At 36.8% G+C, this 17,774-nt stretch overlaps 2 protein-coding genes, 1 long non-coding RNA gene and 1 pseudogene across 6 annotated transcripts; 3 read left to right on the top strand and 1 right to left on the bottom strand.

Annotated features, from left to right (window-relative positions):
* Nucleotides 1-326: 326 nt before the first annotated feature.
* On the top strand, nucleotides 327-3,270 carry LOC140857203 (serine/threonine-protein kinase Aurora-3-like). 4 transcript variants are annotated; one of them, XR_012140754.1, is made up of 4 exons: nucleotides 327-406; nucleotides 507-596; nucleotides 1,143-1,238; nucleotides 3,087-3,270. XR_012140754.1 is itself a non-coding variant. In XM_073255858.1 (4 exons), the coding sequence occupies exons 1-4, from the start codon at nucleotides 515-517 to the stop codon at nucleotides 3,135-3,137; spliced, it is 447 nt and encodes a 148-aa protein (XP_073111959.1). In that variant the 5' UTR covers nucleotides 413-514; the 3' UTR covers nucleotides 3,138-3,270. The 4 variants fall into 4 exon arrangements, 2 of the variants coding, with proteins under 2 accessions (XP_073111959.1, XP_073111960.1); XM_073255858.1 differs by lacking the exon at nucleotides 327-406 and adding an exon at nucleotides 695-912 and having other exon boundaries at nucleotides 413-596; XM_073255859.1 differs by lacking the exons at nucleotides 327-406; nucleotides 3,087-3,270 and adding exons at nucleotides 695-912; nucleotides 2,262-3,077 and having other exon boundaries at nucleotides 413-596.
* Nucleotides 3,271-7,182: 3,912 nt separating this feature from the next.
* On the bottom strand, nucleotides 7,183-7,874 carry LOC140857204 (uncharacterized). Its single transcript, XR_012140755.1, has 2 exons — nucleotides 7,742-7,874; nucleotides 7,183-7,641 (listed from the first exon to the last, which is right to left on the bottom strand). It is a non-coding gene; the product is annotated as an uncharacterized lncRNA (long non-coding RNA).
* On the top strand, nucleotides 7,330-8,197 carry LOC105043363 (serine/threonine-protein kinase Aurora-3). Its single transcript, XM_010920885.4, has 3 exons — nucleotides 7,330-7,520; nucleotides 7,598-7,670; nucleotides 7,751-8,197. Exons 1-3 carry the CDS (start codon nucleotides 7,366-7,368, stop codon nucleotides 7,841-7,843), a joined length of 321 nt encoding a protein of 106 aa, XP_010919187.1. The 5' UTR covers nucleotides 7,330-7,365; the 3' UTR covers nucleotides 7,844-8,197.
* A 2,371-nt stretch (nucleotides 8,198-10,568) lies between these two features.
* Nucleotides 10,569-17,774, top strand: part of LOC105043545 (DEAD-box ATP-dependent RNA helicase 7-like) — a 28,040-nt pseudogene continuing 20,834 nt past the window's right edge.

The raw sequence follows: 17,774 nt of genomic DNA, 5'->3' as shown, positions 1-17,774 counted from the left end.
ATAGAATATGTAATGGTGGTGGAACATACAACAATAGTATGAGAAACTATATAAAACAATGGAGAATACAACTTTTTCTCACAAACCCTCTCCTTTTTTTTCTATTTTGGATACCACTTCACCACTACGTCAATTCTACAACAACCACCTATTTATAGGTATAAGAAATGACCTTTTGACTCCCCTAATAAATTTATCATTTAGATTTCTCATGTGACTCTTGGATTTTTCATGTGACTCTTGGCTTTTCCTTGTGACTTTTGATTTTTTCATGTGACTCTTAATTTTTTCCACTTCAATTAAGTTTACAAAATAACCTTTCAATTTTTTTAAATATATTTAATATTTGTTTTTTTCAACAGACCCTACCTCCGTGACCACAGCAAAACCCTCTCAAGAAAAACCAGTAAGTATCGTTCCTCCCTTCTCCTTCCTCTCCTCTCCCCTCCCGCTCTCTTCCGACTTCCACTATCTCAAACACTGACCCCTTTCCCCCCAAAATCCAGAAACAACAATGGAGCCTCGCGGACTTCGAGATCGGCCGCCTCCTCGGCGAAGGCAAGTTCGGCAGAGTCTATCTTGCAAGAGAGAAACAGGTACCCGTCTCTCTCTATCTCTACGAAATAGAAAAAAAAAAAAAAATAGCGGCCAAAATTTTTTATCTTTCAGAGTGGGTATGTTGTTGCCCTGAAAGTGATATTTAAAGCAAAGATAGAGAAGTATCGTTACCACGTCCACCTCCGCCGCGAGATCGAGATCCAGCACGGCCTCTCCCACCCCAACGTCCTCCGTCTCTACGCCTGGTTCCATGACGATACTCGGATTTTCTTGGTTCTCGAGTACGCCGCCGGCCAGGAGCTATATAAGTTGCTCAAGGACCTCAAGCACTTCTCCGAGAGGCGTGCCGCCATGGTAGCCCTACCTTATCTTGCTGTGTACTATATGGTCGTGAGTTGTTCATGAAATTATTATGTGGACAATTATCGCTCGTGCTGCTCTCCCGTTCTTCTTGTGGTGTCTGCTTATTGTTTCTTTGTTTTCGTGATTACTTGCTGATATTTTGGCAAATTGTCCACATTCAAGTCTCTGTTGTTGGAGATGGGTCATTGATGTTCTCTTCTTTTCTTCTTGGCTTTGTGCAGTATATTGCAAGTCTCGCCAGGGCACTGGTACACTGCCATGAGAAGTATGTAATTCACAGGGATATCAAGCCTGAAAACTTATTGCTGGACGTGGAGGTACGACCTCATCTTCGTAGATGAATTTATCTGTTTTCTTGACTTTTACGGACAAAATTGTGGTTTTCTGCTTGCCAATTGGATTTGTTGTTTAATGGTTACTGATCATATATGATGTAACAGCCCAGGTACTTGGGCCTGTAGTTCAAACGGCCCAACAACAAAAAAAAAAAAAAAAAAAAAATACAGAGGAGGAGGAAGACTCCTAATCGGAGCCTTTTTCCTTTCCGTTGCCGACGAAATCGGACTCAAAGAGTCCGGCTAGGATAGGAAACCTTTACTATAAAGATCCCCCGTCCTCCCTTAGGATTTTACAATAAAAATTTCGAAGAAAATAGAGGGATTTGAGAGATTTTCTCAAGGAAATACCGTGGGTGGTTGATCGGAAGAAAGGGGGGTCGTCGGAGCTATTTTTGAACGTCGGAGCAAGGTATTCTTCTTTTCCTATTGATCCTCTGATCATCGGTGAACTTGGAAGCCGGCGAGATGCCGGTTCGGGCTCAAACAGGGACACCCCTCTTTATGTTTTGTTTTTTTTCTCCTTCCACCGCCGGCAACAGGGATGGTGGCACTGCCACCGAGATAGTAGCATCGCCGTCATCGGGACGTTGCTGGGGAAGGTGGCCGGAGATGGCTCATCTGGTCGGATTAAGGGAGACGCTCGGAAAGGGGCTCGGGTTCCTTGTTTTCGAGCGTGAGGAAGAGGAGAAGAAATTTCTTCTCTCTTCTCTAAATTAAAAAAAATAAAATAAAATAAAAAAATATATATATATACATAAAATATAATTATATATATATATACATACATATATATATATAAAATAAATAAAAATAATAAATAAAATTATATATATATATATATAATATAATTATATATATATATATATATATACATACATATATATATAAAAATAAAAAAATAAAAAAAGGGGGGGGGGGACATAGGTAAGAGTTCCGATAAACCTCAATATATAAATTTTTTAAATTTTTTTTTTGGTTAAATTAATTTATTTTGTTTGATAGGAGAACAGTCCAACAACCAGGGGGACAGCGAGTAGGGTTTGATTTTCTGACTATAAGGTTGTGAATTTGAATTCTCATTTATCGAGGTAAGAATCCTGTACATGATCATCGATAAATATATGATTTTTATTCGTTAGTCTTATATGTTGAAATTATAATCGATGAGTTTTCTATGCTCGAGACATTGATATATAGCTTATATAAATTTTTTTTTATATGAGTATGTTATGAAAAGATTTTTATGATTGATGGTATGAGTCTTATGGATATGACTTATCAATTTCATTATTCTGTAATTTGAAATAATTCGATAAAATCAAGAATTAAATGAAAAGGATATGTTTTGGACTAGCCTTGACATATGAATCAGCCGGTCAGGAGCTCGTACCTGGGACAGCCCGCCAGGAGCTTATGCCTAGGACAGCCTCTCACGGGCTTTCGTACGTGGGACAGCTGGCCAGGAGCTCATCCTGAGACAGCCTTGAAAGGCTTATATGAAAGAATAATTGGATTGGGAAGAGATTGAGGTATGGTCTGGGTTAGTCCAAAGTCAAAAAGGGATAAAACATTGACAGACCGAAAATGTGAGAAGATACAACATTTAATATGTAATTCAACAATGAATGAAGACTTCGCTTGATGATATATGATGATCCATATTATTAAATGCATATTTATGACAATATTTCAGTTATTATATACATATGAGTCTTCATCAATTGTATTGATTTCAGAAATATTACTTTTAACTACTGGCTTGATGTACATGTGCAGTGATTCTTACTGAGCTGGAGAAGTTCATATTTTTCTTCTTATTTTTTTCAGACTCACAGGATGCTTAGTTGGATGGTTTGGGCGAGAGCAAATGAGAACTGAAGCTTTTAGTAATTTAGTTAGCTTAAATTCTCTGATACCAACAAACATTTGAATAATTGTATTGAACAAGTTTACATTCGATTTGAAGTTGTGACTCGGTTGATTGATTTGGTATTTAATTGGTTATTTAAAATTTTGAAGTGTTAAATTTTTAGGCCTTACATGATCCTCAGGGCATTGCTCTAGGGTTGTGTGGCCGTGTCTCGTGCCCAACTCAGGTGCTGGGTTTGGGGCTTGACATATGAAGTGGCTAAAGTTTAACAATTCAGTTTTCTGCATAGTCATAAATTTAATTTTCTATGGTTGGTGAAAAGAATTTGGAAGGTGCTTATTTTCGACAAGTAACACATTCACATGGCTATGACTTTAATAGGTGAAAACTGCCGAAACTTTTAAACATTTAGATAAAATTAGGGAACACTTTCAAACTTGACGTATTCCTTCATTTCTTTATATTTTTCTCCAACTTTAATGGTCTGTTTTCTCACTTCCTGGTGCATGGCCATGTTATCACTTTTTTGAACCACTCGTGTGAAAAATGAGGAAAATGGAAAGTAGGCATTCATGTTATTAGTTATAATAGGATTCAGAAAGTGGACAATATATGCTAAGAAGCTTTTGAAACAATTACTAGGAATATAGAGTTACAGGAAAATCCATGTGTTGGTGATGGAAATAAAGTAAAGGTGGCTTGTGTGAGGATGAAATAAGTAGGAATCTTGGTGTTGATGGGATAACGATGGTTCTGTTACTCTTGTTGGCAAGGTCTTAATAACTAGTAGAACTTCACCTGGATGAATGTTGATACTAATTGATATGAATAGAGAAGAGGAAAGATCTAGTTGTGTGAGTGTCAAAGAATTGGAGGTATTTTTTTCAGAAAAAAGATTATATCAGTTTTACTACTATCTGTAGGTGTAAGTAGGTAGATAAACAAGGTAAGGTCCATAGTAAGAGTTATTCAAATTAATGTGGCTTAATGGCAAGATGGTCAAAAGCAAAGAGAAAGGAGCCATGCTTGGTTTTATTGGTACTCTGATTGCTTTAGATACATGAACCAGGGTAAATTGGCTAAATTGCGTTATTTGCAGTGAGAACAGTATGTTTAACAATCCATGTTTAGTTTTGTTTGGTGATCGATGTTTGGTTTGTTGTATATCATGCTGGTATTGCCCACTGCGTGGCATAGTTGAGTGATACCACAGCTGTCTATTTTAGCATGATAATTTTTATCCTAAGCCCTAGCAGCATAGCCAATGTATCAGGTCATTGCTATATTGATTGAGGGATGGAGGTTTGAGAGGATGTGACCAAAATTTTCATGGTATCCTACATACTTGCTATGTGAAGAGATACTCTGGGGACTTGCACAGATTGTCTGCAACTTGAATACTCATCTTATGCCCTTTAAGATGAGGATCTGTCAATCTAGCGCTATAGATTGGCTTGGGTGATACTTGCTACATTTTGAGGGAACATTGAAGAATGTGAAGATGAGTCGTACATTCTACCAACCAAATTAATGTGCATGCATGATGTCAAACTGTCAATCAATAAGAGTCCTTCCTCAACTGCATCGTTGCAATATTACCATCAAGGTGCAGATAGTGTTCCAGAGTTCATGATAGTTGGATCCACATGTTTTTTGACAATTGATGTGAAAGATGGATGTGTTGTTTCACAATGAAACTAAAGGATCATACTTGTATTCGCTGGATAAGTGTACAAGGTCAGATTCTTTAAGTGTAGTAACCAATTAGGTAAGCATAAAGAGGATAACTATTGGATTTTGATGAGTTATTGTTGAGCAGCTAGTTATTTTTAGTAGATGTGACAAACAGACACATATGTATATCAAGAAAGTCAATATTAAATGTCAGATTGATGACGATAAACCAGCAAAGTCCCATTATGCTATAAAACCAGTCTCAGTTTTAACATTTGATGAGTGTGAACTATATTTTGGCCTTACGTGGCTAATGAAGCTTGCTAGATGCTACTGAATATAAAAAAACAAGTTTATCCTGGTGTGGATAATTTAGTGATTAAGGAGTCTATCTACTGATTCTCAAGTAGAAAGGCCTCTAAACTTTAGGTATGCCTAAGTTATAATATAAAAGGATAGCTCTTGTTGCAATTCTCTAAAATGGTACAATATGAATTTTGATTGCTTTAAATTTAATGGTGTTGAATAGGGGGCTTAAATTAGGAGAAGAAAAAAGAACGGTAGCTAAAAGATGAGAAGAAACATATACAACCCAGCAGGGAATGATGTAGATGAATTAGAGTATGATACTGGCTTATTTGTTGTAGTTTGCTAGATTTTAGTATATCTCAAGGAGGACTCGATAGAACCTGTCATCTTTCATGCTCATTTTTGATAAAGAGAAGGGGTGTATTCTCATATAACTAACATGACCAGTCATGATCACTGTTTCATAGAAGATGATCAACAGGATGCAGTCTCTTGTCAGGAACCACTTGCACATCTACAGAACTCTATGAGTGGATGCCATTCTGATTATATACTGGTGCTTAACTTTTTGAAGGTCGGAGGGTGTGAATACTACTTGCAATGGTTGATTATGTTCTCGACAATATCATTTTTGTTTCACAGTGACTTTACAATGGAAAGGTATGGTGGAAAATGCAATAATTATTCCTCGATGTTAAAAATAGCTGAGGCAAAAAATGATGATTCAAGTGGCCTGGGGAAACCAGTGGAGCTAAAATGACTTGAGTGGAGCCACTTGAATAGTATCTGAAGAATTTCTAGCTTAATATTGATGTTGCTCTTTTGTTTGATATTCAATCCTAAAAAAAAATTTCGCTTTTTTTTTTTTGTATGTTTTATGAGCCTTTTTTAGCCAAGAGTTGAGGTTGTTAAAGGGTTTTAGGCAAATCACTTAGTCAAGGTAAAAAAAGAACTATTTGCAACCAGAAGTCTAAAACTGCATCAGCCCTAAAGATTACAAAATCTTTCTTCAATGTAGTATGTGTTTTTTTCTCAGATATGAAGAATTTGGTGATATTCTCCATAACTATTAAGGCCCACAACTTTTACAAATTTTAAATATTGTGTGAAGATTGATTAAATCAAATGAATGGGACGATCGACTGAAACATGATGCAGTTGAGAAGCAGTGCAGTGATGATTTATTTACATCACCAAAATATGGAATAAGAATGGGCAATATATTGCGAGAGTAGGATGACTCTTTGCACATTATGGGCATACTGATGCAAGAATTTTTTAAGTTCATAAGAGAGATGAAGATTCTTTAGATTTTCTTTAATAAGAATTTTCTAACTCTCTCTCTCTCTCTCTCTCTCTCTCTCTCTCTCTCTCTCTCTCTCTCTCTCTATATATATATATATATATATATATATATATATATATATAGATTTGCCTGAATTGATTAGGAGGGATTCAATTTGTTCGACTACTAAAAAGATGATTTTTAACATGAGTGCTTTGTGGTATGCATGGAAACCTGCTTATTCACTTGATATGTCCGAGCATGCTGCTGAATGCACAGTAAAACCATCGGTTGCAGGTAGATGCTGGTAGAAGTGCAATTGTGGTTAACTGTAATATTGGTCATAAGACTAGAGGGTGCTTTGTAGCTATACTATTGAACTAAACCATACTTGAGACCTTCTATCTAATATCATTGTGTTGAAGGTACAAGAAAAGGAAGGAAAAAAAGGCTGGGATAATACATAGTTGGTTCTCTTAACAGCCTTTGGATATACAATAAAATACTATACAGGTAGTAATTTATCAAGATATCCATTTGGATGTTCCCTGGTATTCCTGGAGATGCTCTGTCCTAGGTTATTGTTTCAAATACTACATACGGTTACCTGCTTTTGGAAATTTTTAATCATCTTTTGTAAAGAGCCAAACCATGCTTTAGAAGGGTTATTATTATTATTATTGAATTAGAATGGTGAACTCCTTGCCAAATAGTCGAGTGAGGGTGGGATGGAACCTGTCTCTTGTACACTGGGAATATGAATCCCTGAATGAATATCTGCAAGATTTCTTGAAGACTACCTATCACATTTTATAGTATAAGCATATTTAAATGGACAGTCCAAATACCATTTTTGTAGGACAAGAAATGTAGGAGTATGTAAATCAAGTTACTGTATGACCATGCAGGGCCATCTAAAAATTGCAGATTTTGGATGGGCTGTGCAGTCAAATTCCAAGTGACGTACAATGTGTGGCACCATAGATTACCTTGCCCCAGAAATGATTGAGAACAGAGCTCATGATCATGCAGTTGATAACTGGATGCTAGGTGTTTTATGCTTCGAGTTCCTTTATGGTGTTCCACCATTCGAAGAAGACGACCAGAAAGCCACTTTCAGAAGGTAAGGAACCTCGCTTGATGCTGCAAGCAGTTTATGACCTCATGGACAACATAGAACTGATTGAAACCTTGGCCCAGGATCATGAAGGTTGACTTGAATTTCCCTTCCATACCTCTTGTGTCTGCTGAAGCAAAGGATCTCATTAGGAAGGTGAGTTTGTGAATATTTATCTTCTGTTTGAGGAGAAGGTAAAAGTTCACAGACTTCTGAATCTGACTTACAACGTGCAGCTACTGGTGAAGGATTCATCTAAGAGGCTTTCCCTTCAGAAGATCTTAGAACATCCTTGGATAATCAAAAGTGCAGAGCCACCAGTACAATAGCAGTCTGCAAGGTTAGAAGATAAAGGCATGTATGTTGAGATTCGTGCATTTTAAATAAAGAAGTGGTAAGATGAAGGCAGCAGGTCAATGGGCTAAGAATTCTTTGCGAAGTTGGCAGGAATTCACCCCTCCTTTCCTGCAATTTCTGTATGCTGTATATTTAACATGGTTCAATTTGCTTTCTGTTAATTGAATTATCTCTGGCAGCGTGCTGCTTTGTACGTCAGGGCCGGACAGCTCTTTATACTGAGATACATGTTCGTTCCTACTGTATTTCTAATTCAACTACCAACAGGGTTGTCATATTTATATACAGGGTCAGTACACCTGATGCTGAGTTGGCAATTCAGGCAATGTCCACTTATTTTTTCTACTAATCTTTCACTTGGTATTTCTTGTGATTAATTTTGTGGCAAGTCATGGTGATTTATTAGAAATTCCTTGTACAGTGTAAATTCCCAGGTATTCTTAGTATTTTGATTAGAATTCTTGTTGCTCTACCTGAGCAATCTTTTGTTTAGCAAAGTTGCAAAGATTGATGCTTTATATACAAATCCCACCAAACTTCTTGAATGGTAGAGACGAGAAATGATCTTTATATGAAAATTAGTGTATGTTGAAGCCAAACAGGCATCATGTGGATTTTTGGCTTCCATAGGTTGAAAAAAAAATCTCTCTCTCTCTCTCCGTATTTTTTTTGGATTCAAGGGGAGGCTAAGCCACTCAAATTTGTCAAGAGAAAGAAAAAGATTACGTACAAGGATCGTAGTGTGGTTTATGTACGGTAAGGTTAAGGTAACGAAAAAGGAAAAGATGAAAAGTGGGATAGTCGAGTACTTGGCTTACAAAGAGGGGGAGCAACTACAATGATTAGGGAGGAAGTGCCCTCTGTCCGTAGAAAATACTGCGTGCGTATTGTTCTCCAACTGAGTACCGGTGGAGAGAGACCTGAAGAGAATGTCCTCAATCATCAATCGGGAGAGCGGAAGATCCTTTAATCTTGGTCCACATGTGGGAGATGCCGATAAGGTCAGTGGGCCAGCATAGAAATAGACCAGTGATTAGGCAAGGAGATCCCTGATGACATACAAATCGAGGAAGATGAGGCTTAGTGTTTTTTGGTAGTAAGAGGAGGCTTAGTTTAAGAGAATTCTGAAATTGCATTCCTTGCATATGGACCAACACATCGCATTTGAGTACTGAGTATCAAAACAAGCAGGTTGCATCCTCTTTGGAATATCATTCTTCCTCCAATTTGAGCAAAAAATAATGAAAAAAATTAGGGAGGGATGGGACACCTAATTGGAGACGAATGGCATGCCAAATGCTTGAGGCAGAAGGCGACCGAGCATTATGTGGTCAATTGACTTCTCTGATCCTCCTTGGAGCCTACATCCACCAATACATCTACCAAGCTTCTTTCGGATTTTGTCTCTGGACCTGAGCCTCTTTAGCAATGCAAGCCAAAGAAAGTATTCAATTTTGGTCGACACCTTAAGCTTCCATACAGCTTAGAAACTGATATCAGGTGCCTCCGCTATTTTATTTCCGCAATACTTGATCTAGATATGAGCTAAGCTGAATACCTGCAAGTTTGAGTGGTTTTGTTATCAAAAGCAAAAAGATAAATTTTTTATACATTACATACGGTGTAGAAAAAATATGCAGCTCTATCTGATTAGACAATATAATCGCTTTCCAACGTACATTTAATATTTATAGTTCTCTTTTTTTATTTAAAATTTTGAATAACAAAAATATTCCTTCTTTTCTTAAAAAATTATAACATTCTGTGACTATATTATGATATTTTATAGTCAAATTATGATTTTCTGCACACAGAATATTATAAAATTTTTTAAAAATTATAAAAAAAAATATATTTTTATTATTGAAAATTTATAAAATTTTTAAATGATGAAAATACTCATTTCTTTCTTATGATATATTATGATCAAATTATGATATCTTATATACAGAAAATCATAATTTGACTGTAGACATCATAATATGATAACAGGATGTTATAATTTTTTTAAAAAAAAATATTTTTATCATTTAAAATTTTAAATAAAAAATATATTTTAAATATATATTAAAAAATAATTATTATGTGGTTTAATTAAATAATATATTATATTTTTTCTATGGCATGTGATGTGCGGAAAATTATCAAAAAAAAAAAATCTGAGAACTTTTGCAGTTGAGCAGATTTTTGGCTCTCGTTGCTTGCACGTGGCATGAACTCCTGCATCATATGCAGGACCGCGTGGACGTTGCTCCATCCATTTCTGCCAACTTTGGATTTTTAAATACACTACTTTGAGTGGAGTACGAAATTAATCCAATGTTGGATCAATTCTTGAGTATTTTCATGCTCCAAACAGGTCCCATAGAAATCTTATGCGGCATGCGCTAAAAATACTGGAATATTACCTAATACTGGTATTTTGAATGTCCAGGCGGTGCTTGAAAAGAAAAAAAAAAAACAAGCAAAAGGGCAAAAGAAAAGAACCGCATAAACATGAGGATACACTTGTCACATTTCTGTTTTAACCGCTTTTCTCCGGTTCTGTTCCTCGCCGGATTCACGATCCTGCTTCCGTATTAATTAGCCACCGATTCGTCTCCACTTCCAGCAAAGGTACAGACTCAGCGATTACTGTTTCCGTTATTGACCAACGCCGGAGTTACAGTTCGGCCGCACAGAAAACCGTCGCTTTGAATCCAAAACCCCAACTGCACCTCCGCCCTCCACGGGAGAGATAGCTCCGAGCGCCACCAGTTTCTTCCAACCCCCAAGCGTTCTCGCATCTCCTCCTCCCCGCATCCCGAGAAGGCGAGGAAGACGGGGTTCCAGAAGTCCAAAAAAGCGGAGCCCATGGCGGCCGAGATCGAGGGCGCCGACCCCCGAAACGAAGACCGCAAGAGCAAGAAGAAGAAGAAGAAGAAGAACAGGAAGATAGAATCAGAGGACGGAGATATTACCGATGGCGAGGAGCCGAAGAAGGAAAAGAGCAACCGCAAGAAGAAGGAGAAGAAGAAGAAGAGGAAGGCCTTTGACGAGGAGAGGAGCGACACCAGCTCTGATGCAGGAGAGCCGGTCGGTCACCAGGCTGTGGCAAATGGATCGGCTTTGAAGAAGCCGACGCTGGTGGAGAAGAATTGCGAGCGGCAGGATGAGGGAATGGGTGGTGGTGACGGGAATCCTAATGCAGTGTCCAAGTTCAGGATCTCCAAGGCCCTGAGGGAGAAATTGAAGTCGAGGGGGATTGAGTCGCTGTTCCGGATTCAGGCAAAGACCTTTGATGCCATTCTTGATGGCTCTGATTTGGTCGGTCGGGCAAGAACTGGTCAGGTGCGAATAATTTACCCATATTTACGGCTCTTAGTTGTCATTGGGTTCAGTATCATCTTAAAAATTTTCTTCTCTTTTCGTTCCTTTTCTTTTCTTTTCTTTTCTTTACGTGTGTATTGATCAAGGTGATACCGTTCTTTCCTTTTATCAGGAAAAATTACCGGACACTGCTTATGTGGGTAATCCAATTGCAGTGCAAATTAACCATTTTGCTTCAGTGTCATCTAATTTTATAATTTGATGGGCAGCAATGTCACGCCCCAACCCAACACCCGATCGGATACGTGATGCCGCACACTCTTTAGAGCAAGCCCTAAAGAATATGCAAGCCAAATTAAATCGTTACAACCTTAACATCTATAACAATTAATTTCAGCAATAATTCGTAAAATCTTACATAATTACAAATTAAATTTCTTCAATTCTCTGATCAGATACTATGACACTCTTATTTATCCTTCTGCTCACCCATAAATTCAGGCCATAGCCAATCATAGGCATCCTGTAACTTTGAGAAGAAAAGAAAGATAAAGGAGGGTGAGCTTTACAGTCCAGTAAGAATTCTCATATCACATCAATATAATAATATAATCTGAAAATAAAGATAAGCAATATACATAAAAATCGATGTTTACTGTCCAGAATACTGCAAAATTTATAGATTATCTGTTTTATCAAAAGAGATGCATTATCATATGTTAATAAGTGAAACAATTTTATTCAACGATTGTTTCATGTCTTATCTTTCTATTTTCTTCTATTATCACATCGTCTTTAATCCTTTCTTTTTGGCTTTGACTTTGGCTTTGGCTTTGGACTACCAGGATCATGCGACGATCTTTTATTCGGATCGATTTCTGTGATCTTCCTCGGATCGAAATATTCATGATTTTCTCGGATCAAAGAGGCCATGATCTTTCTCGGATCAAATCATTCATGATATTTCTCGGATCAGATTCTTCATGATCTTTCTCGGATATATTCTTCCACACATAAGCCTGTGGGGGCTGTCCCAGGCATAAGCTCCTGGCAGGCTATTTCACATGACAAGGCCAGTTCAAACCAAATTTCTTTCTTTTAATTTTCATGAAATTATAATATTTGACTTCATTAATCAATTCAAATTTTGCAATGTAATAAATATGTCATACCCATATAATCATGCCATCAATCGCTGATACATATGTATTGATATAATATACTCATGCTCAAAATCACATAAATAAATAACAATGTCTCAGATATAAAAATTCATCGATCTCAAATCCAACGAAGCAAAATCAAGGAGATAAAACCAACGGTAAAATAACATATATAATGATGATCATGTACAGAGATTCTTACCTTTACCGATGACTGATCAAGCACAGAAATCAATGTTCTTTTTGATTTATGAATTTTTTTAACAAAATATTCCACTCGATATCATATGCAGACAATCATCTCTTCATGACCCTGATCAATATAAAAATTATATATGGAGAAAATTATCGATAATCGATCCTAATAACACAAATTGAGGACTTCTCTCAAGATTAACCAAAATTAGAATTTATCTAAGTATTTGATTCCTCCACTGATCCATAAAACTTCTAGAGAGAGAAAATTCATGAAGAGAGAGAAAATTTTAGAGAGAGAAAGTAGAGAGAGAAAGTGGAGAGAGAAATCTTCATATCCTTCAGATGAGGCAATCATGGTCGAGATCATCAGAGGTCCTATCAGGGTGACTCAATATGAATCAAGTGTTACAAATTTTAAATAGGATCGGACTAGGATCAGATCTATCGCATGAATTTCGGAGCAATCTCAGATCATCTTATTTTCATTTCAAGTTTATCCTAGGATCCGTGATGAAATCAGAGAGAGAGAAAGACTCTAGAGAGACAAAATTCATAAAGAGAGAGAAAGGTCTAGAGAGAGAATCTAAGAGAGAAGGTAGAGAGAGGAGAGAGGAAAGAGAGAGAAAGGAGGGAGAGGAAAATTCTCTCTCTTCTTCTTCTTCTTTTTTTTTTTTTTTTTTTTTTTCTTTTTTTTTTCTTTTCCTTTTTCTCTTTTTCCTTTTCTTTTTCTTTTTTTTTTCTTCTTTTTTCCTTTTTCTTTTCTTTTCTTTTCTTTCTTCTTCTTCTTTTTTCTTTTCTTTTCCCGTGCTTCCTTTGGCCGAAACAGGGGAACTTTAATCCCCTCATTGGTTGGCCGGCCGGCGGCGCAGCCGGCGTGGGGCGGCCGTCGGAGGAGGGGAGGAGATCCGGCGGTAAAAGGGGGACCAAACCGGTGGTCGGCAGTGACAACTGGCGATGGAAAAATGGCAAAAAAAAAGATTTCTTCCGCAACAAAATCCGACGACTCCGGTCGCCGGCGAGCGTGCACACCGGCACGGAAGGAAGGGGGAGAAGAGAGGAAGGGAGGAGGCTTATCTCCGTCGCGGCGAAGCTTTTCCGGCGAGAAATTGGACGGCACAGGGACGGTCTTCCGCGGTGGATTTTCCGACGATTGTCGCCGATTGAGCTTAGGATTTTCGATGGAAAGGAAGAGGAGGGATCTCCTTCTTAAATAGGGCCGGAGGGAGCTTGTCTCCGACTCCGATTGGGAGCCGGCGAGAGGAGGAAGAAGATTTCCTTCGGGAGTCTTCTCCCCTGTGTTCCTTTTTTTTTTTTTTTTTTTTTTGTGGGCCGTGGCTGATTCTGGGCCCAATTTGGGCGGGGTGTTACAGGCAAGCCATTTGCGACCATTTAGTTAAAGCTTTTCTTATATGTATTGCCACCGACCTGAATGTAGGGATCTTTTGGATTAATTGGTAGCTCGTAAGGGTAGAAATATTATGCTTATCATAGTGGGGCGTTCCTCTGATGGGATAATTTTTGTTTCCCACTTGTTTTGAACTTAGAATAAAGGAAGCTGTGACTATTTCTCTCTAAATTGCCCAGTAAATGAGAAGACGAGAAAGTTTCCTTTTAGATATTTTCCTACTAAGGTTGTCATTTGTCAGTACGATCAACACCATATCTTATGTCCTGAGCCATGGTTGCTATGATCACCAGATCTGAAACTGCACTTTTTGTATTTTGATGTGAATTCTTTTGAAGATCCTGGAAGCCTGACATGCTTTCCTGATGAAAAATATCTGGTATCTGGAGAACTTTGAAGTTCTAGTTAAGCTATTGCTTTGATCACAGTTCACTACCAACCAGGGTTAAAATATTGACCTTGCAGTTTTTGTTGGCCTTACATTTGCAGCATCTTACATGCTTGATACAAAGAATCTCGGTAAGGGACTAAAATAGGTCATTTCCATGGTGGTGCACCAAACACCATCCTATCTTAAATGCCATGGTGGTCCTTCACGGATGTTGTTTCACATCCGATTTTTCTCCCATCTCTTCCAATACATGTGTCTTATATCCTCAAAATCCTGTTAATCATGTCCATTCTGAACCTTTCGGCCCCTCTAAGATCTGCAACCTGAAAAAAGGCCTTTTAATAAGCAGACAATTGTATTCTAGGTGCATTATGTGAAAGCTTGATATCATGATTCCTCTCCAATGATGGATTGAACCCATTTTGAATTTTATCAAGTTTCTGCAATCCTTCAGTCAGTAATACCACATTCATCTTTCTATATTTGAAGCTAACAAGTGGTAACCCATGCTGCGTCTCACTCTCATCTTCCTATTTAAGAAATAGCTGTTGTCAGTTACAATTAATGCTTCAGACGTGGTTGGAGAAAAAACAGGCATGGTAGTTGGGAACCAACTTCTAAAATTAATCTTGCTGCCTGGTATGAAGATTTTTCATATTTCTAACAAACCAACTCCTAATCCCCATTGGGCCCTACTTATGTTTGCCTAACCTCCCACACCAAGACGAACACAGAGTATCCACCCTGGAAATGCGTAAATGAGCACTTTGATGCCTTTCCGTGAGTCATCAACATCTTATCTGGTACTCCAACCTAGGAAGTTACTTAGTTCTACTAGGTCAGCCTCATGACAGTTTGTATCCTCATCTACTGTCTTAGTAAAAAATTCAAATATCTAAGCATTCTCAGCTGTTCTTTTAACTGAAAAGGCTGCCGCTCTGCTTGCTGTTCTCCCACTATAAAGTTTGTGAGTGAAGCTTTTGACTTACTATCTTGTTGCTTGAATCCAAGGATGCTATTCCATCTTTCTTTGACATCGATAAGTTATCAATTGTTAAGGATCCAGTTGCACATATGCATGCTTGTGAGTGCTGTATGCTAAGCTGTGCATGATTGATCATGTATAACTGAAATATCAAATGTAAGACTCAGTTTTTTGTATCATCTTCACAAAGTATAAATTATTGCTAATTGTGATGGTATCCTTCTCAAGTTGAAATTTAACGGGCCGTCATCAGTGGCAAATCTAGCAATTTTGCTTTGTGGGGTCAATATAACAAAAGAAGTGGAGGAGCCGTAGGAGGAGAAAGAAGAAAGAAAAAAATATTATTTTTTAAAATAATAAAATATATAAAAATAATAATTTGTAATATCTTAAATATCCTTTATAATAAAATATTATAAGAAGCATTATAGCAAAATTCTAGATATTATTAAATGTTTAAATTATAATGGCTAACCAAAAATTATTCTAATCATATATATTTGATATGAATGAAAAAAGAAAAAGATAAAAAAAAGTAAAAAAATATTATAAAAAAATGAAGCTAAAAGAGAAATATCTAATTTAGGTTGAGAAGAGAGACAAAAAGAACACATGGTTTTCTATTGCATTTGGATTGAATAGGGTATGCAAAATAAATTGAGGTGGGGTTTAAATGTAAGGGGTGGACGGATGGGGACCATGGGTTTGGGATGGGGCATTAAAAGACAAATAGAGAAGTAATGAATAAAGAAATAGAAAGAATGTGAGGGAGGAGGAGAGAGATCAAAGTGGCATGAGAGAGGGAGAGAGTGGTAGGATATATGAGTCAATTAAAGAAAGAGAATGTATGTCATAATTACTCCTTTCATCTTTTGATGTGGTCCTTCTAGGATATAAAAAATAAATTGATGTGAGATTTAAATATAAAAGATGGATGGATGGGATTGGGGAGGGATAATTAAAAGATAAAAAGTAATTAATAAAGAAAGAGAAAGAATGAGAGAGAGGGGGAGGGAGGTTAAAGTGGTATGAGAGTGAAAGAGAGGAAGAGAGAGGTAGGACATATGGGTCATTAAAGAGAGAGAATGTAGATCATAATTACTCTTAATATATGATCTTTTTTTTCTTTACTTCTTCAAAATTTTACATGAGATATGGGATCAATTCATAAAATTAATGGGATCAGTTTTGATTTTTCCTACTAGTATATGTATATATGCCTAATATTTTTTTTTAATTTTTTTTTGTGGGGTCAATTGACCCCACATATTTTTTTTTTTGTGGGGACCCCACATGTTGTTACATGAATCCGCGACTGGCTATCATGTTGGATGCTAGCGCACAACATCTCCCAAATATTTGTGACTCTTCTGCCAAAAGTTATACTATAGGTATGGAAGATAAAATTAGAGAACCTATATTTTCTTGGTTAAGGTGTGAGTGCTAATACTGAGATATGCTGGCATCCTTTATCTAGGATTTAAGCTTATGATCCAATTTCAGTTGTCAAGTGATATTATATTTGTTTGTCTATCACTTTATCTAATCATGAGCCATACAATACATCTATATCATGAGTTAATCTATTCCATTCAATATGTATTTAGATGTTCTGTTAATGTTCTTGGGGTAGATCATTCAAAGTTATTAACATGCAAGAACTGTTGATAGCATCACTAGAATTCTTGAACATGATCAATCTTTGAGGTATACACTGGTTAACTTTATGATCTTTAAGGAAGGACATGTGCTGAACGTTCATTTGGTAGCTGACTCTACCGAACACTCCTTCTTGCTAAATCCTCACAGGCAAGCATGGTGGTGTTGCTATAAATACTTAAGCCTACTATACACTGTATTACTAACTTTAGCCCATTAACAGCAAATAACACTATAGAAATTGAAAGTTTCACAAACTTTGCGGTCCCAACTTTGGTTTGAAGCCAAATATGTTTCTGATGTCATGATTCTGATAACATGAATTTACATATTCATTTTAGGTTATTATTATATTTAAGCATCAAAGTGCTTGCCATTTCACTGTTTGGTATTTCTGTACTTTTGATTTTCAATTTCCAGAGCACTTTCTGAATAATACCTATGATGGTTATTTCCACATTAATTTGGGAGTTGCTCCATTATTTATTTGTTTATTTACTATAAAGCTGATTGCTTATTTATTTATTTTTTCCCATATTATTTATTTGTTTTATTATGAAGCTCTGATTGTCTGCATTTAGAAAACAAGTTTTTCTTTAAATTTCTCTTTTCTTTTTTTTTTTCTTATTTGGTTTTGGTCTTTGCTTTCATCCTTTTGTTTCTGATTTGACTCCTTATTTATGGTTGCTCTGTAGATTGTGTGGTTAAAGTATCTCCAACATGGAAGATGACAATTAATTTTAGTTCTAGAAGGAAATAGTATAATATGACAAGCTGCGGTCCACCAACCAAT

The sequence above is a fragment of the Elaeis guineensis genome, chromosome 4 (assembly GCF_000442705.2).
Source record: "Elaeis guineensis isolate ETL-2024a chromosome 4, EG11, whole genome shotgun sequence".
In the NCBI taxonomy this organism is placed as follows: Eukaryota; Viridiplantae; Streptophyta; class Magnoliopsida; order Arecales; family Arecaceae; genus Elaeis; species Elaeis guineensis.
This window is presented reverse-complemented; position numbering and strand designations above follow the sequence as displayed.

What these genes read in the sequence shown, in the direction of transcription:
- LOC140857203 (XM_073255858.1), top strand. Translation starts at nt 515, where the DNA reads ATGGAGCCTCGCGGACTTCGAGATCGGCCGCCTCCTCGGCGAAGGCAA. An exon ending in ATCTTGCAAGAGAGAAACAG is followed by an intron (nt 597 to 694) that starts GTACCCGTCTCT and finishes TTGCCCTGAAAG; the next exon opens with TGATATTTAAAGCAAAGATA. An exon ending in ACTTATTGCTGGACGTGGAG is followed by an intron (nt 1,239 to 3,086) that starts GTACGACCTCAT and finishes TATTTTTTTCAG; the next exon opens with ACTCACAGGATGCTTAGTTG.
- LOC105043363 (XM_010920885.4), top strand. Translation starts at nt 7,366, where the DNA reads ATGTGTGGCACCATAGATTACCTTGCCCCAGAAATGATTGAGAACAGA. An exon ending in CAGAAAGCCACTTTCAGAAG is followed by an intron (nt 7,521 to 7,597) that starts GTAAGGAACCTC and finishes ACCTTGGCCCAG; the next exon opens with GATCATGAAGGTTGACTTGA. An exon ending in CAAAGGATCTCATTAGGAAG is followed by an intron (nt 7,671 to 7,750) that starts GTGAGTTTGTGA and finishes TACAACGTGCAG; the next exon opens with CTACTGGTGAAGGATTCATC.